General features: G+C 48.2%; 1 protein-coding gene across 2 annotated transcripts in view; it reads left to right on the top strand.

Annotated features, from left to right (window-relative positions):
- LRRTM4 (leucine rich repeat transmembrane neuronal 4) overlaps positions 1-20192 on the top strand; it is a 218044-nt gene extending 197852 nt beyond the window's left edge. Inside the window, exon 3 of one of the 2 annotated variants that reach the window (XM_054000715.1) lies at positions 18852-20192. In XM_054000715.1, coding sequence (XP_053856690.1) covers positions 18852-19073 — 222 coding nt within the window. In that variant the 3' untranslated portion in view covers positions 19074-20192. The remainder of the gene's footprint in view (positions 1-18851) is intronic. The other variant, XM_054000718.1, reaches the window with a different exon arrangement.
- The last annotated feature ends 566 nt before the right edge of the window (positions 20193-20758 follow it).

The raw sequence follows: 20758 nt of genomic DNA, 5'->3' as shown, positions 1-20758 counted from the left end.
CCGTTGCCAACACGGCACCACCACCACGGTCCCCACTAAACCACAGCCCCAAGTGCCACAGCCACATGGTGTTTGAACACTTCTAGGGATGGGAACTCCACCACATCCTGGACAACCTATTCCAATGCTTTACAACTCTTTCCATGGAGAAATTTTCCCAGTATCCACCCTGAGCCTGCCCTGGCCCAGCCTGAGGCCGTTCCCTCTCCTCCTGTCCCTGTTCCCTGGAGCACAGCCCGACCTGGGGCTGTCCCCTCCTGTCAGGAGCTGTGCAGAGCCACAAGGTCCCCCCTGAGCCTCCTTTGCTCCAGGCTGAGCCCCTTCCCAGCTCCCTCTTGGGGCTCCAGACCCTTCCCCAGCTCCATTCTCTTCCCCAGCTCCATTCTCTTCCTCAGCTCTGTTCCCTTCCCCAGCTCTGTTCCCTTCCCCAGATCCTTTCCCTTCCCCAGTTTTTGTTTATATGAGTGGGAGAACCCTCCTGGAGTGGTTTGGGTGGAAGGGGCCTTAAGGATTACCCAGTTCCACCCCCTGCCATGGCAGGGCTACTGCCACTGTCCCGGGGTGCTCCAAGCCCCGTCCAACCTGGCCTTGGACACCTTGAAGTCCTGTTGATTTGATGAAGGATAAAACCAGTTTAATTTGATGGAGATAAAATAAAATTTTCTGTGTTGGGCTGCAGAAGCGGTTTAATGGTTTCGCTTTTCTGAATTGGAGGGGTTTTTCTAATGGATTTGATGGCCCTTGATTTGCAACGCTGGGGCAAGAATTTGAGATTCTGAGAGTTCTGAAGCCCCTTCTGGTGACCCCCAGAAGGTCTTTTTGTCACTGTGGTCCTTGAGTGACTGCACTGGGGCCGCCCCGGAGCCTGACATCCAAGGATTCCATTAACATCAGCCTCAGCCAAGAATCCAGTAGGAAACTGATGGGTTAGGGAAACGCGCAAATATTAAATACAGGAAAGATTTATTCTGATTGTAACATCTCCCTCACGCTGGGGGAGCATCAAGGCCTGCTGAGGGTTGCTGGGAGCCTGACTGGGGTCAGTCCTGGCGGGGTGGACGCGTGGACGCCGTGTGCTCACCACCAGCTCCTGTGCTCCACAGATCTGCTCCTCCTGGGCTGCCTCCACTCCCAAACACACACACGGAGCCACATGACGAGGGGAGTCATCTGGGGATAAAAGCTCTGTATTCATGCATTTGGCTCGTGGAAAAATCTGTCCCTCAATCTGTGCGAGATCTTTTTCTTGTTTGCTGTTTTGCTTTCTCCCACCCTTCATCTGTCACTCCTGTCTGGAGTACAAGCTCTGCAGGGCAAGGGCTCACTGAGCACACAAGCGTCGGGTACCAAGAGCAGCTCCAGCTCTTGTCGAGGCCTCTGGGCACAGCAAGCAGCAGATTTTGGTTGATGAGAGGTTTTTTTTTTTGTTTTTTTTTTTATCTTTAGATTTCTTCTCCCAGCGTTTTGCCCTCGTGCAGGCAGGGAGCAAGTCGGGATAGCACCTGGATCTTACCGGTGAAGCAGGCATTGGGTGTTTGTTCCAGGTGGCTGCAGTGGGTGTAGAGCCAGGAAAGGGAAAGAAATTCCTCCCTCTGAGGGAGGGGAGGGGCTGGGATGGAATTCCCAGAGAAGCTGTGGCTGCCCATGGAGCCCTGGAATTGTTGGACAACACCTGGAGCAGCCTCGTCTAGGAAAATTGTCCCTGCCCATGTCAGAGAGGAGCTTTGAGGTCCCTTCCAACCCAAACCCTCTGGGATTCTGGGATTATCCCATGCAGACGCTGTTAACAGCTGCAGCCCCATGTCCCACCAAGGAAAATGAACCTGAAAAAGCAGAGTTCTCTGTTGGCTGACCCCTTTGGACACACTGGCATTGCCTTGCCCAGACAGAACCAGCTTAGGAAATACCAGAGTGGCTGGAACCCCTTTGGTTTGTGCCTGGCTGGTTGTTCAGAGGAGCTGCCCCGTTGACATGAGCAGCAGATATTCCCAAACCCGGCTCCCGGGGCTGATTTTACTTCCCTGAAGGATTTTTTGAACCTCTGCCTTTCCTTTCCGCCCATCACCAGGGCTGTGCCCGAGCCCCAGGACCGGCCCGAGAGGGCAGCGGCTGCTTTTTCTCGTTAACATTCCCCGTGTCGGGTTGGGAAGGAGACAGATTTGTTCGGCTTTGCGAAACCCCGGAGCCCTGCCGGCGTGAGCGGCGAGCTGGCTCGGCAGCCCGGGCGCTCTGCAGCCCTCTCCCGGCTGCATCCAGGAGCGCTCAGCTGCGCGGGGAAAGCGCTTCGCTCCCGCTGGATGGGGCTGAACTCTGCTTCCCGGAGGTGTTCCCAGGCTTCGGCTCGGATTCACACACCCCGCTGCGGACAGGGCAGCTTGGGCTCCTGAGGGATCCTGCCGCCCGCAGCGCCGGGGGATGCTCTGTCCTGGGCAGAATGGTGTCAACTTGTAGTAGTGCCAGCTTGGGGATCTCCAAAGCCCGCAGTTCAGTTTAGAAATCTCTTATTGGTCCATTGCTCCTAGGACGTTTGCTTGCTATGCAATCTAGGCAGTGGGGAAAAGAAGAAAATTAATCAGGCATATATATCTATATATCTATATATCTATATATCTATATCTATATCTATATCTATATCTATAGATAGATATATAGATATATAGATATATAGATATATATCTATATAGATATATAGATATATAGATATAGATATATAGATATATAGATATAGATATAGATATAGATATAGATATAGATAGATATAGATATATGTGTGTGTGTATATATATATATGTATGTATATGTATGTATGTATGTGTATATATATGTGTATGTATGTATGTATATATAATTTTTATATATATTTATATATATATGTATGTATGTATAATTTTTTAAATATTTTATATATATGTATGTATATATGTATATATATATGTATGTATATGTATATGTATATGTATATGCATATGTATATGTATATGTATGTATGTATATATGTATGTATGTATGTATGTATAATTTTTAATATATATTTATATATATGTATGTATGTATGTATATATAATTTTTTAATATATATTTTATATATATATATATATATGTATGTATATATATAGCCTGTCCTTGAGGAGACTCCCCACAAGATTGTTGTTCAGTCACAAGTTGATAACAATCCTGTCACGAGACGGTGAGACAGGAACACGGTCCATTGCTTGCACGGGGTGCAGTGGTTGGAAGGGCTGTTGCACATCGAGTGGTCTTGTAGCAGAAAGGCAGTGAATTCACATCTGTCCTCCTCAGTGCTGTGAGCCATTTCCCAGTGGCTATCTGGGGGGGCTTGGAAATGGGGCAAAATTCAGATTTTTCTGCTTTGCCTCTCCGTGATGAACACGCAACTCGGAGCATCTTTTTCTCTGCATCTTCACCACCTTGGCTGCATATTCTCTCTGCCAGTTTGCTGAGATTTCATAGAATCAGGTTTGGGTTGGATGGGGCCTTGAATCCCACCCAGTCCCGCCCCCTGCCATGGGCAGGGACACCTTCTCCTACCCCAGGTTGCTCCAAGCCCCGTCCAACCTGGCCTCAGATACTTCCAGGGATCCAGGGGCAGCCACAGCTTCTGTGGCAGCAGTTGTCTCGGGGTTGATCATTAAACCTTCATTTCTGGTGTTTCAGTGCTCTCCTCTCCTGCCATACAGTGCCTGCTTTGCCAGTTGGTTTATCGGGGGCTTCTGCTTGGTTTGGGGTTTTTTTTTAATGCCATCCAGACGTTTGTTCTGCTTTAACAGTGTCCCTAAACTACTGTTGCTCGCTAATAATTCCCATTGTTTCATGTAATAGCGGAATGGATTTGCTCAGTTCTGCAGCAGCAGAGACTGCTAAGCCCAGGATAGTCCCCACCATCTTTGTTCCAGCTTTCCCAGGGATTCTGAAATGCCTTTACTGATGATTCCCCTGCACATTGCAACACTTGCCCAGAGGAATGAAAAAGTCATTTGTTTTCTGTAGAGTATCAGCAGAGAATTCTCTCACTGGGGAATGTCCTTGCCCGCAATGCTGGACGCTCTCACATTCATTTTCTGCTCCCTTGATCTCTGATAGGCAAAGATTCTGCAGGACGTGACTGAAGCACGAAGCCCTGGTTGTGATTAATTTTTTGATGGTGTGATTGAGCCCCTGGCCTGCCCCTCCTGCCCTCCCTGTTTGCCATTCCAGGAGTGTTTGGAGCTCGGTAACGATGCTGCTGTCACCTCCCTGCTTTGCCTGTCAGAGATGAGCAGTGCTCGAACGCTTGCTCTGTCACCGTGAAGAGAGGCTTTAGCAAACACGGAGTTGTAGCATTCCATATCCAAGGATCTTGGGGATTTTTGGGAGCTTGGAGTCCTCGTTTGACTCTGCAGCGTCGCATTTTGACACAGGGGAGTCGGGGTGAGCTACACAGCTGTAACTACCAGGAGTACCTTTGTAGTTGGGCAGCCAGGAGTTTTGAAGGTGCAGGGAGGTGGCTTTTCCTCGAGCTGCTGGGCTGGGCAGCATCACTCCTCACTGGATGAGGAATTCCTCTGCTGAGCAGCATCACCCTCAGTGGGTGAGGAATTCTCTGCTGAGCAGCATCACCCATCCATGGGTGAGGAATTCTCTGCTGAGCAGCATCAGCCTCAATGGGTGAGGAATTCTCTGCTGAGCAGCATCACCATTCCATGGGTGAGGAATTCTCTGCTGAGCAGCATCACCCATCCATGGGTGAGGAATTCCTCTGCTGAGCAGCATCAGCCTCAATGGGTGAGGAATCCTCTGCTGAGCAGCATCACCCCCAATGGGTGAGGAATCCTCTGCTGGGCTGAGCAGCATCACCCATCCATGGGTGAGGAATTCTCTGCTGGGCTGAGCAGCATCACCCATCCATGGGTGAGGAATCCTCTGCTGGGCTGAGCAGCATCACCCCCAATGGGTGAGGAATCCTCTGCTGAGCAGCATCACCCCTCACTGGATGAGGAATTCCTCTGCTGGGCAGCATCACCCTCAGTGGGTGAGGAATTCTCTTCTGGGCTGGGCAGCATCACCCATCCATGGGTGAGGAATCCTCTGCTGGGCAGCATCACCCCTCACTGGATGAGGAATCCTCTGCTGAGCAGCATCACGCTCAGTGGGTGAGGACTTCCTTTTCTTTCCCAGCAGAGTTTGTGTTCCATGGGTTTGGAGCTGGGAATGGGTTTGCTCCCGGGGTCAGGATGTGCTCCAGCCTCTCCAAGCTCTCTGCTGACTTGGAGCCACTGCCCTCGGGCAGCCCTGAGCCCAGAGCCTGCAGCCTTTGTCCCTGGCAGTGCCACCCCCACCAGGCACCTTCCTGCCAATCTTCATCCCCATCCCTCCATTACTGCCCTCCCTCAACATAAAATAATCATTTCCCTCGGGCTCTGCCCTGCTCCGGCTCAGCTCCTGGTGCTGCCAGAGGCAGGGATTGTTCCTTCCTTTGCGTGCAGGTGGTGGTGACACAAATCCTCACCCCAGCACAAGTCCCATGGATGAGTCACCCTTGGTACCCTTTGGAAACCGGGGGGCTGCAGTTTGCTCACAGCTGGTGGAAGTGACACAGCCAGGAGGAGAAGGAACTCTGCTCCTGGATTCGTGTTGGTGGCACCTCACCAGTTTCTCTGTCGGGAGACAGTGGAGGCAATTAAAACTTTGGAATTTCCCAGGAGGAGAACCCTGCTGGGACCTCCAGTACAAACAGGAGCTCCCTCCCGTGTCTGAGGAGCCGGGAGTGCCGACGGCTTCTGGCTTCTCTCCCTCTGGAGGGAATTTCTCTCCCTGTTTCCTCAGCAGAAATGAATCAGTCCTTGGACTGTGCTCAGTTCCCACTCGTGAGGTTTTGCCTCCTTCTCCTCCCTGAATTTCAGATGTTCCTGATCAGCAGCTCTGGGTGTGGAGAGGCTGCTGCAGCCCAGCCCAACCCCAGCTCAGGTGAAACTACAGCAGCAGGAGCATCTCTCTCATTTTTCCTCCATCTCTTTCATTTTTCCTCCATCTCTCTCATTTTTCCTCCATCTCTCTCATTTTTCCTCCATCTCTCTCATTTTTCCTCCATCTCTTTCATTTTTCCTCCATCTCTTTCATTTTTCCTCCATCTTTCTCATTTTTCCTCCATCTCTCTCATTTTTCCTCCATCTCTTTCATTTTTCCTCCATCTCTCTCATTTTTCCTCCATCTCTCTCATTTTTCCTCCACTCATTCCTTCCCTTGACACCCATTTTCTGTAAAGAACGACCCCTTGAGATGACTGAAAAAAACCCAAATTATCTGCTCTCTTAGGCCAGCGTTGAGCATTGAATTTCAGATGATGGCAGAGCAGGACTTTGTCCTCTTAGAGTTCGGTGGGGGTTCAGGGGCTGGATATTATGTCTATTTTTAATATTGCCATATTAAATGGAATTGGTGCCAATTACAAATGTGCCAATTACAAATGTGGTTCTAAGCAATTTTTTAATCAAAATTGATTGAGATTCGCCTGATTGCAGCCAAAACCTTTAGGGTCTAGGATAAATAGGTAACAGTGAAGGAAAATTTCCCATTTCTTTTATCCCTTTCTTCTCACGCTGGTGTGGGTTTGATCCCCAGTCACGACGTGCCTTGTTTATACCCTCTCATATCTTTGGGACAAAATATTGTACAATTTGAGTCGTGTTCCCCCTGCTTTAGGAAACACAGTTTTGCTCTCTCGATGTACAGGATCAATGCACAACTTGAAACAGTATTTAAAAACCTTTGGAGAAGCCATCAATTCCTGGAGAGCTCTTTTGCAGCCCATCAATTCTGGGCAGATCTAATGAAAAGCAGTGTTTGAATATGAGACAGGGACTTATTCCACTCATTCCACATCTGTCACTGTGGCAGCAACATTATCAGATGTTCCTATTAAATCCTGGATTTATTTGTTGGGAGTAATGGAGGGAGCAGGTTGCCATCTTTTGGATCACCGCATGGAAGAGCAACTGCACTTCTTCCTTTATTGCCATAATTCTCTTTTTGAAGAATGTGCCCCATTCCCCACACGATGCTCTGGCCCCAGCTCCATGTGAGGACGCTCCAGGCCCTGGAATACCATGGAAGGTCCAGCTCCATGGAATTTCGGGGCTGAAATGGCAGGAATTCAGCGAGCTGGGAGTGCTGGAGGTCAGGAGAAGGCTCCGGGGGAGTCGTTACGGGATTCTTGACACCTTCTCTGCTCTTTCTTTGCGGCCCCTTGGGCTGGAGGCACCTTTGGCCTGGCCTGAGAGGTCGAGTCCAAACTCACTTCGGTCTGCAGCTCTGCCGTGAGTGGGGAGCACAAATTCCTGGGGGAAAAAAAATGGGCTTTAAGTGTCTAAATAAAAGCTGAGTTGGCTTCAGTTTTGGAAAGTCTGTGCATCTGGGCACCCAAAGATATGGAGAGGCTCCCAACGGGATTCTTCCACCTGCGGATAAGGAACTGCTCCAAGGGACTGGGCTGCATTTGAGGGACTCATCGCTGTCCCCAAGCTTTGTTTGACCCCCAGGCTCCCATCCCTGTCAACTTCCAGAGGAAACAATCCCAAGAGCACTCAAAGCAATTATTAATGGCTTTCTAATTAGAATATCTAGATAGTTTGTTTATTTGATCAGCCCTCCACGGCGGAAAATCAAAGGCTTCTGTGCATCTCATGCCGAGTTTTTCATCAGTGGGGCTTTTCGTCAGGAGCCCGACACGTCATAAAAAACAGATCAAGCCATTTAAAAGAAATATTTTGCCCAAGGAACAATAACAAGGCTTAGAAGGCTTTTTCTTTTTTCTGGGAGTTTCCTTTAGGGAAACCTTTTCATTTCCTGATTGAAAGATCAAATCTGCCCATGGAGGGAGCAGTGGGGTGTGGATGATTTTCCTCCTGATCTCTAGAAAAACACACTCAGTTAAGGAGTCCGTGGAGAGGTTCTGCTTTAAAGGGGAAGGCATTTGTGTGATTGGAAAGGAGGATTAGGAATTTATCTGTAGGGAAGGCGAGGAAAGCTTCAAATTCAGTTCACAGTGTCAGTGGAACTGTCAGTGTGATGTTACAGGGCTTTCAAACCTGGAATGCACTCGGCAAGGGTGACCCAATAAATCACAAAGTTCTCTCTTTGCTGCACCCAGGCTGGCCTGCAGATGGTTTAGAAGCTGGTGAATGCTTTCATCTCAAATTAGAAATTAATAGCTGTATTTTAATTCAGTTTGTATTAAATTGACCAGTTTTATGAAGTATTATATAATCCCATAGATTCCTAAATTGCTTATTACCAAGACGTGCAATTTCTTAGGTTAATATGCCTCTAATCACATCTAACACAATGATGTTTGTTTAATTCCTGTAGTTACTAATTATCAGTTGGCTTTTTATGAGCTACAAACAGACCTTTAATAGGGCCTGGAGAAGGAACTGGGGGCTGCAGCATCTTTGTCCTGTGTCTCCTGTCTGTTGTTTCTCTACATTTTCCATGCCAAGACGTCTCTTCTGTCAGTCCATGCCAATTTTGGGATCTCATTCCCATAGAAATACAAGAATTAACAAGATTAATGATAATTTTGTAGAATTTAGGCTCCAAATGTCCCCTGAAACCAACTTTTTTCACTAGGACGTGGTCTGAGACATGCCAAAAATAAACTTTTTTCTCCAGCTTAGATTTTTATATGGAAAAGGTTTCCATTCCATACACTGAAGAAGCCACCCTATGCCCAACCCCATCATCCTGCAAAATATTTCAGGCTTGATTCCAAAGACCTTGATTTAATTCTCAGACTGGCAGGATCCAAGTCTAAGTGAGTGGAGCTCGGGGTGGGATTTGAAATCACAGAATCGTGGAATGGTTTGGGCGGGGAGGGACCTTAAAATAATTTCATTAAAACCCCCTGGCATGGGCAGGGACACTTTCCCCTATCCCTGGGCAGCAATGGATGCAGGATGCTCGTAGGATCTCTTTGTAGAATTTCTCACAGTGGAAATTAGAGTAAGACAAGGGGAAACGGCCTGCAGAGAAAGGAATCCAAGGAAAAGCTGGGCTTTATTTAAGACAAGCTCAATTCTGGACAACACTTGGATTTATATTCCAGTTTATTTGTGTGTGTACAAGTGCTTAAGAGATCAGGAACTGCCCCATCCCTGTGGAACTGACCAGGAACTGCCCCATCCCTGTGGAAATGATCAGGAACTGCCCCATCCCCATGGAACAGGTCAGGAACTGCCCCATCCCTATGGAACTGACCAGGAACTGCCCCATCCCTGTGGAACTGACCAGGAACTGCCCCATCCCTGTGGAAATGATCAGGAACTGCCCCATCCCCATGGAACAGGTCAGGAACTGCCCCATCCCTGTGGAACTGACCAGGAACTGCCCCATCCCTGTGGAACTGATCAAGAATTGCCCCATCTCCATGGAATATCAGCCACTGGTGGATGTTCAGCAGGTTGTCCTGGATTTCCTGGAGAAAACCAACATTTAGCTGGTGTTTCTGCTGGAACTCCTGATTTTGGGGCAGTGGCTCAATGCCCTGTGGGACCTTTTCTCCAGCCTGAGGCTGCTGCCTCCTCCCTCGATGCCGGGGGCAGCTGCACAGACCATGGAGGTGATTTGGGAGAAAAGAAGAGAGAGGAGGCCCAGCCACGGCCCAGCCATGGATTCTGTCTGCAGTGGGAAGTAAATTGGAAATGTACTGAAATTGCAGGAGACTGACTGTGGGAATTGCACCTCCAGCCCCAGCTACCCAAAGGCTCCTGCTCCAATGCAGGCACCAACCCCAGTGGGGCTCCCAGTGGGATCTGCAGCTCTCAGAAATCCTGGGCTAACTGAGGAGCTTGGAGACCCTCACCTAAAACTGCAAAACTGCAGCTGGCAGTTTTCCTGAGCTGCTCACATGTCACAGGGACCAGCTCAGTGACAGCAGAGCTCACAAACCTGCTCAGAGCCCAGCACACTGATGCTCAAGCACCTAAACATTTTAATAAACAAGATTTTAATTTTTTTTTTCTTTCAATCAATGAAAATTACCTGAGGAAACACAGACTGCAGAACAAAAGGCCTGTTCCAAAAAGCAGCCAGGCACTTTTGTGTTTGTTCCAAGTGGAAGCAGAACACACAGACCTGCTCATATTTCAGCGCTAAGCTCAGCGCCTGTGTTTGTCCTTTGGAATGTGTTTGATGGGAATGTTTGATGGGGCATTTTCCTGAATAGGGATATTTTTCTGCGCTGCCTCCAAAGGGATGTTCCAGGGCTGTTGCCTGTGATTTTTCAGCGGCGTGAAATGCGCTGGAATTGTTTATCCCAGCTCTGTCTGCCTAATGTGCCCAATCAATCTGTCTCTGAGGTGAAGCTGCGTGCTCCGCTAATCACCGCGCTACCACAGAACATCTTGCTTATTTTTACTCTAAATTATGATCGGCTTGGAAATGAACTCTGAATTTGATTTATCAACAGCTCTGATGCTAATTCACCAATGAAGTCATGGTGCTCTGAGACTAAATATTAGCGCTAATGAGAAAACATCGCTTCCCCGTTTTGCAACTCCGAGTTTCCACCGCATGTGGACAGCTCCTAAAGTTGCGTGTAATTAATTCATGCAATCATTAACTGGGCAAGCACTTCCAGAGGAATCAGTTTACCTGGATTAGAGATTCCCAGCAAATGTGAAACCAGACGATGTTCGACTAGCAGAGGAAATTCATGCTGTGTTTTTATGGTTTAAAGAGGGAAATGTGTCCCCTGTAGGGCATGGCTGGCTGTCCCCTGGCAGCCTCCAGCAGGAGGGGCGGAGCAGGTGTTGAGTTTTTAAACCAGGCTGTTCCTCCTCTTTGAAAACAGAGGCGCCAGAGTAGAAGGGTTTGAACTGCAGTGTCTAAACAGTGCCTGGATACAGCCAAGCTGTCCAGACTGAGGCAGCTGAGACAGCCTGGGACTCAAAAATGCATCATTTTCCCTGCCAGGATGCGGGGCTTAGGCTCTTTCTGGAGCAGTCATTTGTCTGAGGCTCCTGTGACAGTGTGAGCCTTTGCACCACCTCCTTTCAGGGAAAAAACAAACTCCACTCCATCCAAACTTCTCCCCAGAGTCTGCTGGGCTTGCCAGTCCTTCCACAGATTAACATCCCTGTCTCCTGTTGGGAATTCTGGCAGTGAGTCACCCAGACAGCCACGGCCATTCCTGAGTCTCCACAAAGACCTTCCTGCCCTGCAGGATGATGGATGATGAGGGACATGTCTTCCAAAACGAGCGTGAAGAACAAACTCATCGCATCTCCACCACAGAATAGACCTGTTCCCAAAACCTGGGCGGCCAAAGTTTGATTTAACAAACACCAGGGAATTGTTTCAACCCGGGACGGGTGATTTCATCTGGTTGAAGTGAGGCAGAGAGTTCGCATCTGCCTGACCCCCGAGGAGGCTGTGCTGCAATGAGGCTGCTGCTGTGGGCACAGAGGGAAATACCCAGGCAGGAGCTGCAGCTGGGCACAGAACTTGGTATTCCCTCCTGGAATTACTTTGTAGGGAGGTGCCACATCCTAGGGATCGTGTTGGGCTGGATTCCAGCTTGTCTGAGGTGTCCTGTTGGGAGGCAGAGCAAGGAATTAAGAATGTGTGAGTGTTTAACACAGGAGAGGAGAGAGAGAGAGAGAGAAAAGCACTCTGGAAATGAGGTCACTGGGCATCACTCAGACCCCAGTCCAAATCCTTGAAAGCTCCCTGATTCCAGTGGGAATATGGTGAGGTTACATCCCTACTGCTGTGCTTTCCAAGTTCCAGAGCAAGGATTTTTGTTGATGTTTGGCTAAAAATCTAGGTTTTAATGGCTGCATCTACAAAAAAAACAGAAGCCCAGGCTGAATTCTAAACTGACTATTATTAATAGAACTTTCTTGTGTAATAATCACAGCTAATTAACTCCCAGACATTTTCAACCTAAGTAAAACTGAGAGAATTCAGTGCTGTGTCAGAGAAAGATAAAAGACAAAGGATCCAGATTGCATTTGCATGTTTGGATGCCTGAAGGTTGAGCTGAACATCAGTGGTGGCTGTCAGAGGTTAAAAGCAGGCGGGGCATGTTGGAAAACACCTTCTTCATGCAGGCCAGAATCTCCCTGAATTTCGGGTAACACCTTCTCAAGGCAGGCCAGAATCTCCCTGAATTTTGGGTAACACCTTTTCAATGCAGAGCTGAATCTCCCTGAATTTCGGGTAACACCATTTAACATCAGGCCAGATTCTCCCTGAATTTTGGGCAACACCTTTTCATGCAGGCCAGATTCTCTCTAAATTTCAGGTAACACCTTTATAATGAAGGCCAGAGTCTCCCTGAATTTCAGATAACACCTTTTCAATGCAGAGCAGGATCTCCCTGAATTTTGGTTAACACCTTTTCAATGCAGGCCAGAATCAACCTGAATTTTGGGAAACACCTTTTTCATGCAGGCCACATTCTCCCTGAATTTCACGTAACACCTTTATAATGCAGGCCAGACTCTCCCTGAATTTTGGGTAACACCTTTTCATGCAGACCAGAATCAACCTGAATTTTGGGAAACACCTTTTTCATGCAGGCCAGATTCTCCCCTGAATTTTGGGTAACACCATTTCAATGCAGAACAGAATCAACTTGAATTTTGGAAAACACCTTTTTCATGCAGGCCAGATTCTCCCTGAATTTCAGGTAACACCTTTTTCAATGCAGAACAGAATAAACTTGAATTTTGGGAAACACCTTTTTCATGCAGGCCATATTCTCCCTGAATTTTGGGTAACACCTTTTCATGCAGGCCAGAATCTCACTGAATTTTGGGAAACACCTTTATAATGCAGGCCGGAATCTCCCTGAATTTTGGGTAACACCTTTTCAATGCAGAACAGAATCAACTTGAATTTCGGGCAACACCTTTTCATGCAGGCCGGAATCTCCCTGAATTTTGGGAAACACCATTTCAATGCGGGTCGGAATTTCCCTGAATTTTTGATGGCTCCAGCTACTCCAGCTGGTTTTGAGGGGAGCACTTGTGCTGCAGCGAAACCTCTCCAGTGTCACTTGGACTTGACAAGGAGGATTTGCATTCCTTAAACTCCCACCGCTAAATCTTTTGTCTTCCTCCCGTGGCTGGGGATTTATGTAAATTGTGCTCATAACAGGAGCTCTGTTTGAAGCGTGCGGCTGCTTGGATGCAACATTTATTACGTTTAGAGTGGAGGTCTGTGGGGTGTGGGCTTCAGAAGTCAATACTGGGAAACTAATCCAGGCCTGGAGCCCAAAACCCGCTGAACAATTCCAGCTCTCGCAGGGGAACAGCTCCAGGCTTTGCTTAGTTAACTGTTTGTGATTTTGGATAGAATAATGAAATCATCATGGAATGGGCTGGGTGGGAAGGGACCACAAGGCCCATCCGGTGCCACCCCTGACATGGCAGGGACAACTCCAACTGTCCCAGGCTGCTCCAAGCCCCGTCCAGCCTGGCCTTGGGGACTTCCAGGGATCCAGGGCAGCCACAGCTGCTCTGGGAATTCCATCCCAGCCTCTCCCACCCTCCCGGGGAAGGACGGACAGTGTGGCAGAGAGTTCTACCTGGTGCCACGTACGGGCCCAACCCAAACTGCTCATTGCGTGTCGGTGATTTTGGAGCTCGTTCTCATGCTGATTTCTGTTTTCCTGCTGCTGCAAAAAAAAAAAAAGTTCAGTGCTTCGGGTAAGAATTGGGCAGTGCTGGTTTGGGAAATTAAAATGGAAATGAAAAGAGAAAAATTAAATAGAAGATTTTCAGAAAATGCTGCGCAGAGTCACAGCAGCTCAAGAGAACTGTGGCTGCCCCTGGATCCCTGGAAGTGTCCAAGGCCAGGTTGGAGCCACCTGGGACAGTGGGAGGTGTCCCTGCCATGGCAGGGGTGGCACTGGACAGGCTTTAAGGTCCTTTTCGACCCAAACCACTCCATAATTCCATGTTAAATCCCTCCAGGGATGGGGACTCCACCAGCTCATTGCAGTGCTTGAGGACGCGATCCCAGGGCTGTATTTATTTGTCTGTATTTTTAAAAATTTATTTGACTGGAATTTGTTCTGATTTTTTTTTTTTTTTTTTTTTTGTCTCTTGGAGGCCAAAGCAGTTGAAAAGGCCCAGCTTAGGTCACAGCTGGGTTGTTTCAGTTTCTGCACAAACAGTTCTCACCTCAAAGAGCTCCAGACTCCAAGGACGAGCAGGGGCAGGACTGAAGCTTCTCATTTTACAGCTCGTAAAATGACTTGTGCAAGGTTATATCTGAGTGTCTCAGGTATTAGTTCCATAGCAGGAGTGAAAAAAAAAAAAAGAAATTACCTCAGAACCCAGAACAAAAACACTTCTAAAATTAATTCCCTGCAACTGAGATGATACTGAATGTGTTTTGTTGATCTCTGAATCTGTAAAAATAGAATAGTAACAGCTCTGTGTAGAGTGAACAGCATCCCCAGTGTTTTCCATCATTTTCCTGGATGAGTGCTGGCACAATTGTCCCCACAACTGCAGCAGATTCCACGGCCAAGGCTGTGTCCTGGAAAAGCTTTCTGGGGGCTCAGGTGTCACCTACAGGGTTAAATAAAAACCGAGCCCTTGTGTCTTCCTGCAAATGCAAAGCTGTTTCCCAGGGAAGGACAGGACTCTTTGTGGGACAGTCCTGGCGTCCTCCCTTTGACCAACAGGGTTTGAATTGCCCTTGTGGTTATTTTCCTGCTTCTAGAGGCTTCCCAAGGGCTGTCAGAGGTGGAGGGGGCTGGTGGCATCTCTGCCTTCAGTCTTTACTGGAGGACAAAGCTTCTCACATTCATTTGACACAATTACTTCTTTAATTTCCCTTAGTGAAATCCAGGCCCCAAAAGAGGGTGAGGAAGGGCAGCACGAGGGCCAGGCCTGAGAACCCCTAGCTGGGCCTCATTATCCTAAAAATGCTCTACAAATTAACCCGCAACATCCTGATTTTATTTAACCTGCAAATTAACCTGATACATCTCTTTTGTTTTATTTTTGCACCGATAAAGAATATCCACCCTCCCTCCACCCAGCCACCCTTACTGCAGCGATTTGTATGGGCACAGACCTTGGAAGTGAAAATTAGCGAGAAATTCTATTAAATCACTGGAAAAGGGCTGGAAAAACTCAGTGTTTGTCACTTTTCAGGGATGTTGTGGGAATCCTGGTCCCTTGTGGAATCCTCTGGATCCCTCCCCCTCAGGGAAATCCCCAGAGCATTGCCTTGGAGAGACTCACCATAGAGTTTCCCCCACCTGGGTGGACAGAAAGGACTTCCCATGGAGTCGTGCACTTCCCCATGAACCAGCCCCTGTCAGCGTTGAGTCAGGAATGGAAATGAAGGTGACACACAGACTCTAGGTCTCATCTGAAGGCTAGTCTGAGTTTATTAGGAACCCATTCTTCTATCCACCATTCCGATACAGGCGGGCCTGATTTGTCATTTAACCAACGCCCCTCACACCACTGGCTAATTAAGAAGACGCCCTTTGGTAAACATCTCACGAGAAAACAACTGTTCAAAACACCAGCTGCAAGATTGTTTTAATTCTTTCTCTCAGCCTTCTCACAGCTTTTCCCAGAACCATGCCTAGGAAAGCGATCTGTTTCTCTCCCTCTGACTAAACTGTCGCATCCACAACTCCTTATGTCCCAAATTCCCCAGATGTCCCAAATTCTCGTGGTTTCTCCTTTCCCCGTTCCCTCATTTGCTGTGGTATCCCTGGTGGCCAGCCCTGTCTGCCCTGCAGGGCAGTGCCCTTTGCCCTGCCCTTTGTGCCACCCCCGTGCCCTCAGACCACTGGCCACTGACCCCAAATTCAAACCTTGTGCACACCACAGGTCTTTTGTCCCCGATTTCCCTTTGGAATAAACCCTCACTGGAACTGACCCACAAAATTCCCTCCTGCCTCTCTTGGCTGAGCCCAGCGTGGTGAGTGCGGTGTGTGGACTCGGCTGCCTTGCCTGAATCCCTCCCTGTCACTGCAGGACACGAGAAAACACGGCGCACGCTTCTGCTTTTGAGATGGTAAAAAGAGAGAGTTTTATTTCTCACTCTAACATTTACAGTTTTCTAAAGATGCCAGTGGATTGGAGGGTGAAAGTGCCACCTCTCCAACGACTCCAAAACTACTACTTTATCAACTTTCTCCTCTATGAAGGAATGCAAAACAATAAGTTATTTACAGAAAGTTGTGTGAGAAAGTTTGTTACAAGAATGCAAACTCAGAAGGCTTTAGAAAATCTTAAAAAATCAGGGTAACACCTCCCCAAGCGGCTTTTCCACAGGAGATGCTTGTTGGGGAGTGGTAGCAGCTTCCACCATCTAAACCCCACGCTGCTACAGTCCCTTCTGTGCAAAACACGTTCACTCTCCTGTGAAAATGTAAAAAGTTTAGTAAAGGACAATAGGAGACAAAGTAAAGCAAAGATTACAGCCCCAGCCAAGACCCCCCTGTTCCATTCGGGGGTACCCCTTAAATACCTTTTAATTTCATCAGCCTGTTGCACATTCATAGGCCCTTATGCACAGTAAACTCTTCCCCAAAGTAGTTTACGTGTTCCAAGAACTGTTTAGCACGGCTCCTCCTTGGCTCTGCCTTTTTAGAGCATGCACATTCCCTGGTTGTGGGTTTGGTCCTTCTCTATCCCCCGCAGTTGTTGGGCCCTGGCCCACGCTGCCTTCAGAGGGTGAGTGCTGATGGCTGGCAGATCTGTGCAGGTGTCCTCATCCTGTGCTCGTGGGATGTTATCCCAGCCCAGCAGGCATTTTAACACAGGCACGCTTACACCGCTACTGCACTGAGCTTAATTGACAACAGAAATGAAAACTGTATCTTATAACAAAGTTACTTTAACACCACACATATAAATCCATTTTAGTATTCGCGAAAAGCCAATATTATAACATGTATCTGTAACACTCTGACTCCCGTTTGGAGCTTGCAGCCAGGCCTCAGGTGCTTAATGGGCTGTGTGTTATTGCTGCCGAGCCAGGACCTCCATCCCTCAGCTCTCCGGAACACAAACAGTCCTTGTCTTTTATGGAATCATAAAGAGCTGCCTTAAAGCTGAGGCCAGCTCAGCCCTGACAGGGACTGGCACAGATACTGCTCTATCCAGGGGAGATCCAGGTTCTTGTGAATCCACAAGTGAGCGCAGTTGTCCCATCAAATTCCTCCCAGCAGCTCGTCCTCGGCGTCCCTGCCACTCAGCTGCCATGTCAAATCATATTTTCAGCTGAATTCCAGCTCTTGGAAGGATTTTGGGATCTCTCCAGCGTTCTGCAGGGGATCCACATCAAGAGGAACTCTGACCCTGCAAAGTTTCCCAATTAGCTTTAATGCCTTTGCTTTTTCCATGCTTTTTTTGGGGTGAAGTGCACCGAGCAATGAAAATTTGGGAGAAATTAGCTCTGTGGTCTTCACTTAAAGTTCAGCCTGGAAAATCAAAAGGCATTTGCTCCAAGATTGGATTATGTGTAGGATATCTCCAGCTATAATGAGCTCAGGTTTGCTGGCAGCGTTAGAATCAACTCTCGCCTCTCTCTCTCCTGCCACATGTGTTTTTCTCCCTCAGAGCATATTTCTTTCGACTTGATCAGCTCATCTCTTGCAGATGATAAAATTATCTGCAAAGATTTGTATCTGATGTTGTGCCATAAATCATATTTAGTCGTAGAATTAACATTTGCGAGCGTAGAATATTTATGGAAGGAAAAGAAAAAAAAAAAAGAAAAAAAAGCAGGTGGGGGGCTGGCAGTTTCTGAGGATTTACATAAGGAAGAGTTGGGATTCAGGATGGATCTGGCAGGGTTTGGAAATACATTTGTACAAGGTGGGGATGTGCTCAGCTCTGGTGAGCAGCAGTGGAGCTGCTTTACAGCGTTTATCTGGGGGAGGTTGGAAGATAAAGAACACGAGGAACCGTGACCTTGGGTGAGCAGCTTTGTCCTGGAAACAATGAACAGATGTTCCAGCTGTGCTGGCACCACCCCCACCGCCAGCTGCCTCTGCCTTTGACATTCCCAGGCCGGTCTGGGCGCGCTGGAAACACTCAGTGCATTTCCAGGCGCTGGGAAAGGGGGAAAGTTTACGGAAGCCGCTGGGTTTACAAACCCTTGGGTTTGTATTTCAGAGCTGGGTCATCCAAAAGAGTCAGATCTGAGCAGTTTGAACATCTGCCCGCAAACTGGGGAGAGGGAGAGAGGGAGGGAGGGCTGATCCCTCTGCTCTGGCTCCAGCTCTGCCAGGCAGGGGATCCATCCGGGAGTGGGGACACAGATCATGGAATCCTGGACTGGTTTGGGGTGGGAGGGACCTTGAAATCATTCCATTCCATCCCCTGCCATAGCCAGGGACACCTCCCACTATCCCAGGTGGCTCCAACCTGGCCCTGGACACTTCCAGGGACCCAGGGGCAGCCGCAGCTTCTCTGGGAATTCCAGCCCAGCCCCTCCCCACCCTCCCAGGGAGGAATTCCTTCCCAATATCCCTCTAGCTGTGCCCTCTGGCAGTGTAAAACCGCTGTCCATATAAAAGATCCCTCTCCCTCCCTTTTATCAGCCTCTTGAGGCGCTGGAAGGGGCTCTAAGATCCCCCTGGAGCATTTCCTCCTCCAGGCTGAACACCCGCAGCTCTCCCAGCCTGGCAGCGCTGCTCCAGAGGGGCCTGAATGTGCTGCAGGGAGCTGGGAACGCTCAGGGCTGTCTCCTGTGGGCTGATCCCGGGGGGTTGAGGCCGCATTGGGATTTCTGGTGATGCTGCACGGGCACGAGGCTCTGGCGCTGGTGCTGACAGCTGCTGTTCTTTGGTCCCGTTTTTGGTGCAGGTCCCTCACCACATGAAGACTTTACCCTACTACAGCTACGACCAGCCCGTGATCGGCTACTGCCAGGCCCACAAGCCCCTCCACGTGAACAAGGGCTACGAGACGGTGTCCCGGGAGCCGGCGGAGGCCTCCAACCTGGACCTGGGCCGGGACCACAGCTTCATCGCCACCATCGCGCGCTCCGCCGCCCCGGCCATCTACATCGAGAGAATACCCAACTGACGGGGGCCGCCTCGGGGACAGCTCTGGGAGGGACCTTTCGTCTGGGAGGAGGCCAGGCGAGGCGCTCCAACGCCACCGTTCCGGCGGCAAACGCTCCGAGGGCCGCGGACGGCGGCGGCCGGGAGCGCCGGCGCGCGGAACGCGCGCGGAGGACTTCGGGATTTTCTTTGCTTTAAACTTTCAAACGAATTCCTCGATGTAAATATTAAAGAGAGAGATTGTCGAGTTCTTATTAAAAAGAACAACAGCAGCAGCAGCAACAACAACAGCAGCAACAAATAGATTTCACTCTAGCTACATAAAGGGATGGATTAAGAGTTTTGTTTGTATATTTGATTTTTCTACATTGCACGGTTCCAGGGAAGGAGAACCACAGGTAAAAATAAATGGGGTGGGGAGGGCGAGGCTCTGGGGAGGGTCAGCCATGTTCCCTTATTAAGTGTTTATTACAAATATCCGTTGACTATTTTTGTTCTTTTTAAACCAACAAAAGATAGCTCTATATTTTCTTTTTTTCCTTTCGGGGGTTGGGTTTTTGTTTTTTTTTTGGGTTGTTTTTTAAGTGGTTGAGCATTAATATTTCAACCTTCAGACATGGGCATTAAAGCTTATGTTGAACCAAAAGGACCTTGGCAATTGATGCAGCAGAAACAAAGAAACTCGGGTGCATGTACATTTAAGACACAGGCTGTACACTATGGAGGGGGCTTTTGATTTTTTTATCTTCATTGTGCTTCATTGTTGACACTCTAATTCCTTTTCGGGCTCTAAAAAAATAAGGGGGGAGATACTGCAACGGAGTCACGACTCAGATTTCCAGGCCAGTGGTGCTTGTTAAGCAAAATTCGTGGACGTTTGGGAACCAAAATGGAAGTGAAGTGCTTGAAATGGATCAGGAGGAAAATCTTTTAAAGAGTATTTAGTGCAACTCACTGGATGACACAATTTCTAAAACACAGCAGAATGTGTAACGTCGTTTTTTGGTTTGGGTTTTGGTTTTGTTTTTTATTAATTATTATGATCAGTTAGCTTTTGTGTAGTTTTTATCAATAAAATGACAACAACAAACAAAAAAAAAGAAGTGGTGGAAAAAAAAAAATAAACATATTATTTTGTGGTTGGGACACCACAGCCACGCTACTGTTTGAATGATTTCTCTGGGTGTGTGACACGGGGATCCCATGGAGAGAGGGGACAATGTTGGCTCCTGTTCCTCCCCTCTTGGAAGGAAATCAGGGAATTGTTCTGAACTAAAAAAAAAAAAACTGAGCCCGAAGAAGCTCAATTTATTTGGTTTGTCTAAAAAAAGAGGTGATTTGGAAGCTGGGGGAGGGGAAGAGAGGGAAAACAACCTTTTTTTTAAACTAAAAGTTGGGTTTTTAATCAGAAGGGAGGGTTTTCATCTGCAAACCTGAGCTGGAGCTAAACCAGCTCAGATTAGAACACAAGGGATGAGTTTTTATCTGGGGCGGGGAATAACACATCGACAAAGTTTAGGACAGAATGAATTTGGTGATTATTTCAGGTATTTATTTGGGTGTGTTACATGAAATCCTGGTCACAAGGCTTAACGAATTCCTGCAAGTGCTGAGTGCTGTCTCACAAACACAATATTCTATTGTCTCCTGTGTTTCTCACCTGGAAAACTGATTTATTTTTCCCTGGAAGGCAAGGAAGGACGGGGA

The sequence above is a fragment of the Vidua macroura genome, chromosome 28, assembly GCF_024509145.1.
Source record: "Vidua macroura isolate BioBank_ID:100142 chromosome 28, ASM2450914v1, whole genome shotgun sequence".
Classification (NCBI taxonomy): Eukaryota; Metazoa; Chordata; class Aves; order Passeriformes; family Viduidae; genus Vidua; species Vidua macroura.
The sequence above is the reverse complement of the archived record's forward strand: the minus strand, read 5'-3'. Positions and strand labels throughout refer to the sequence as shown.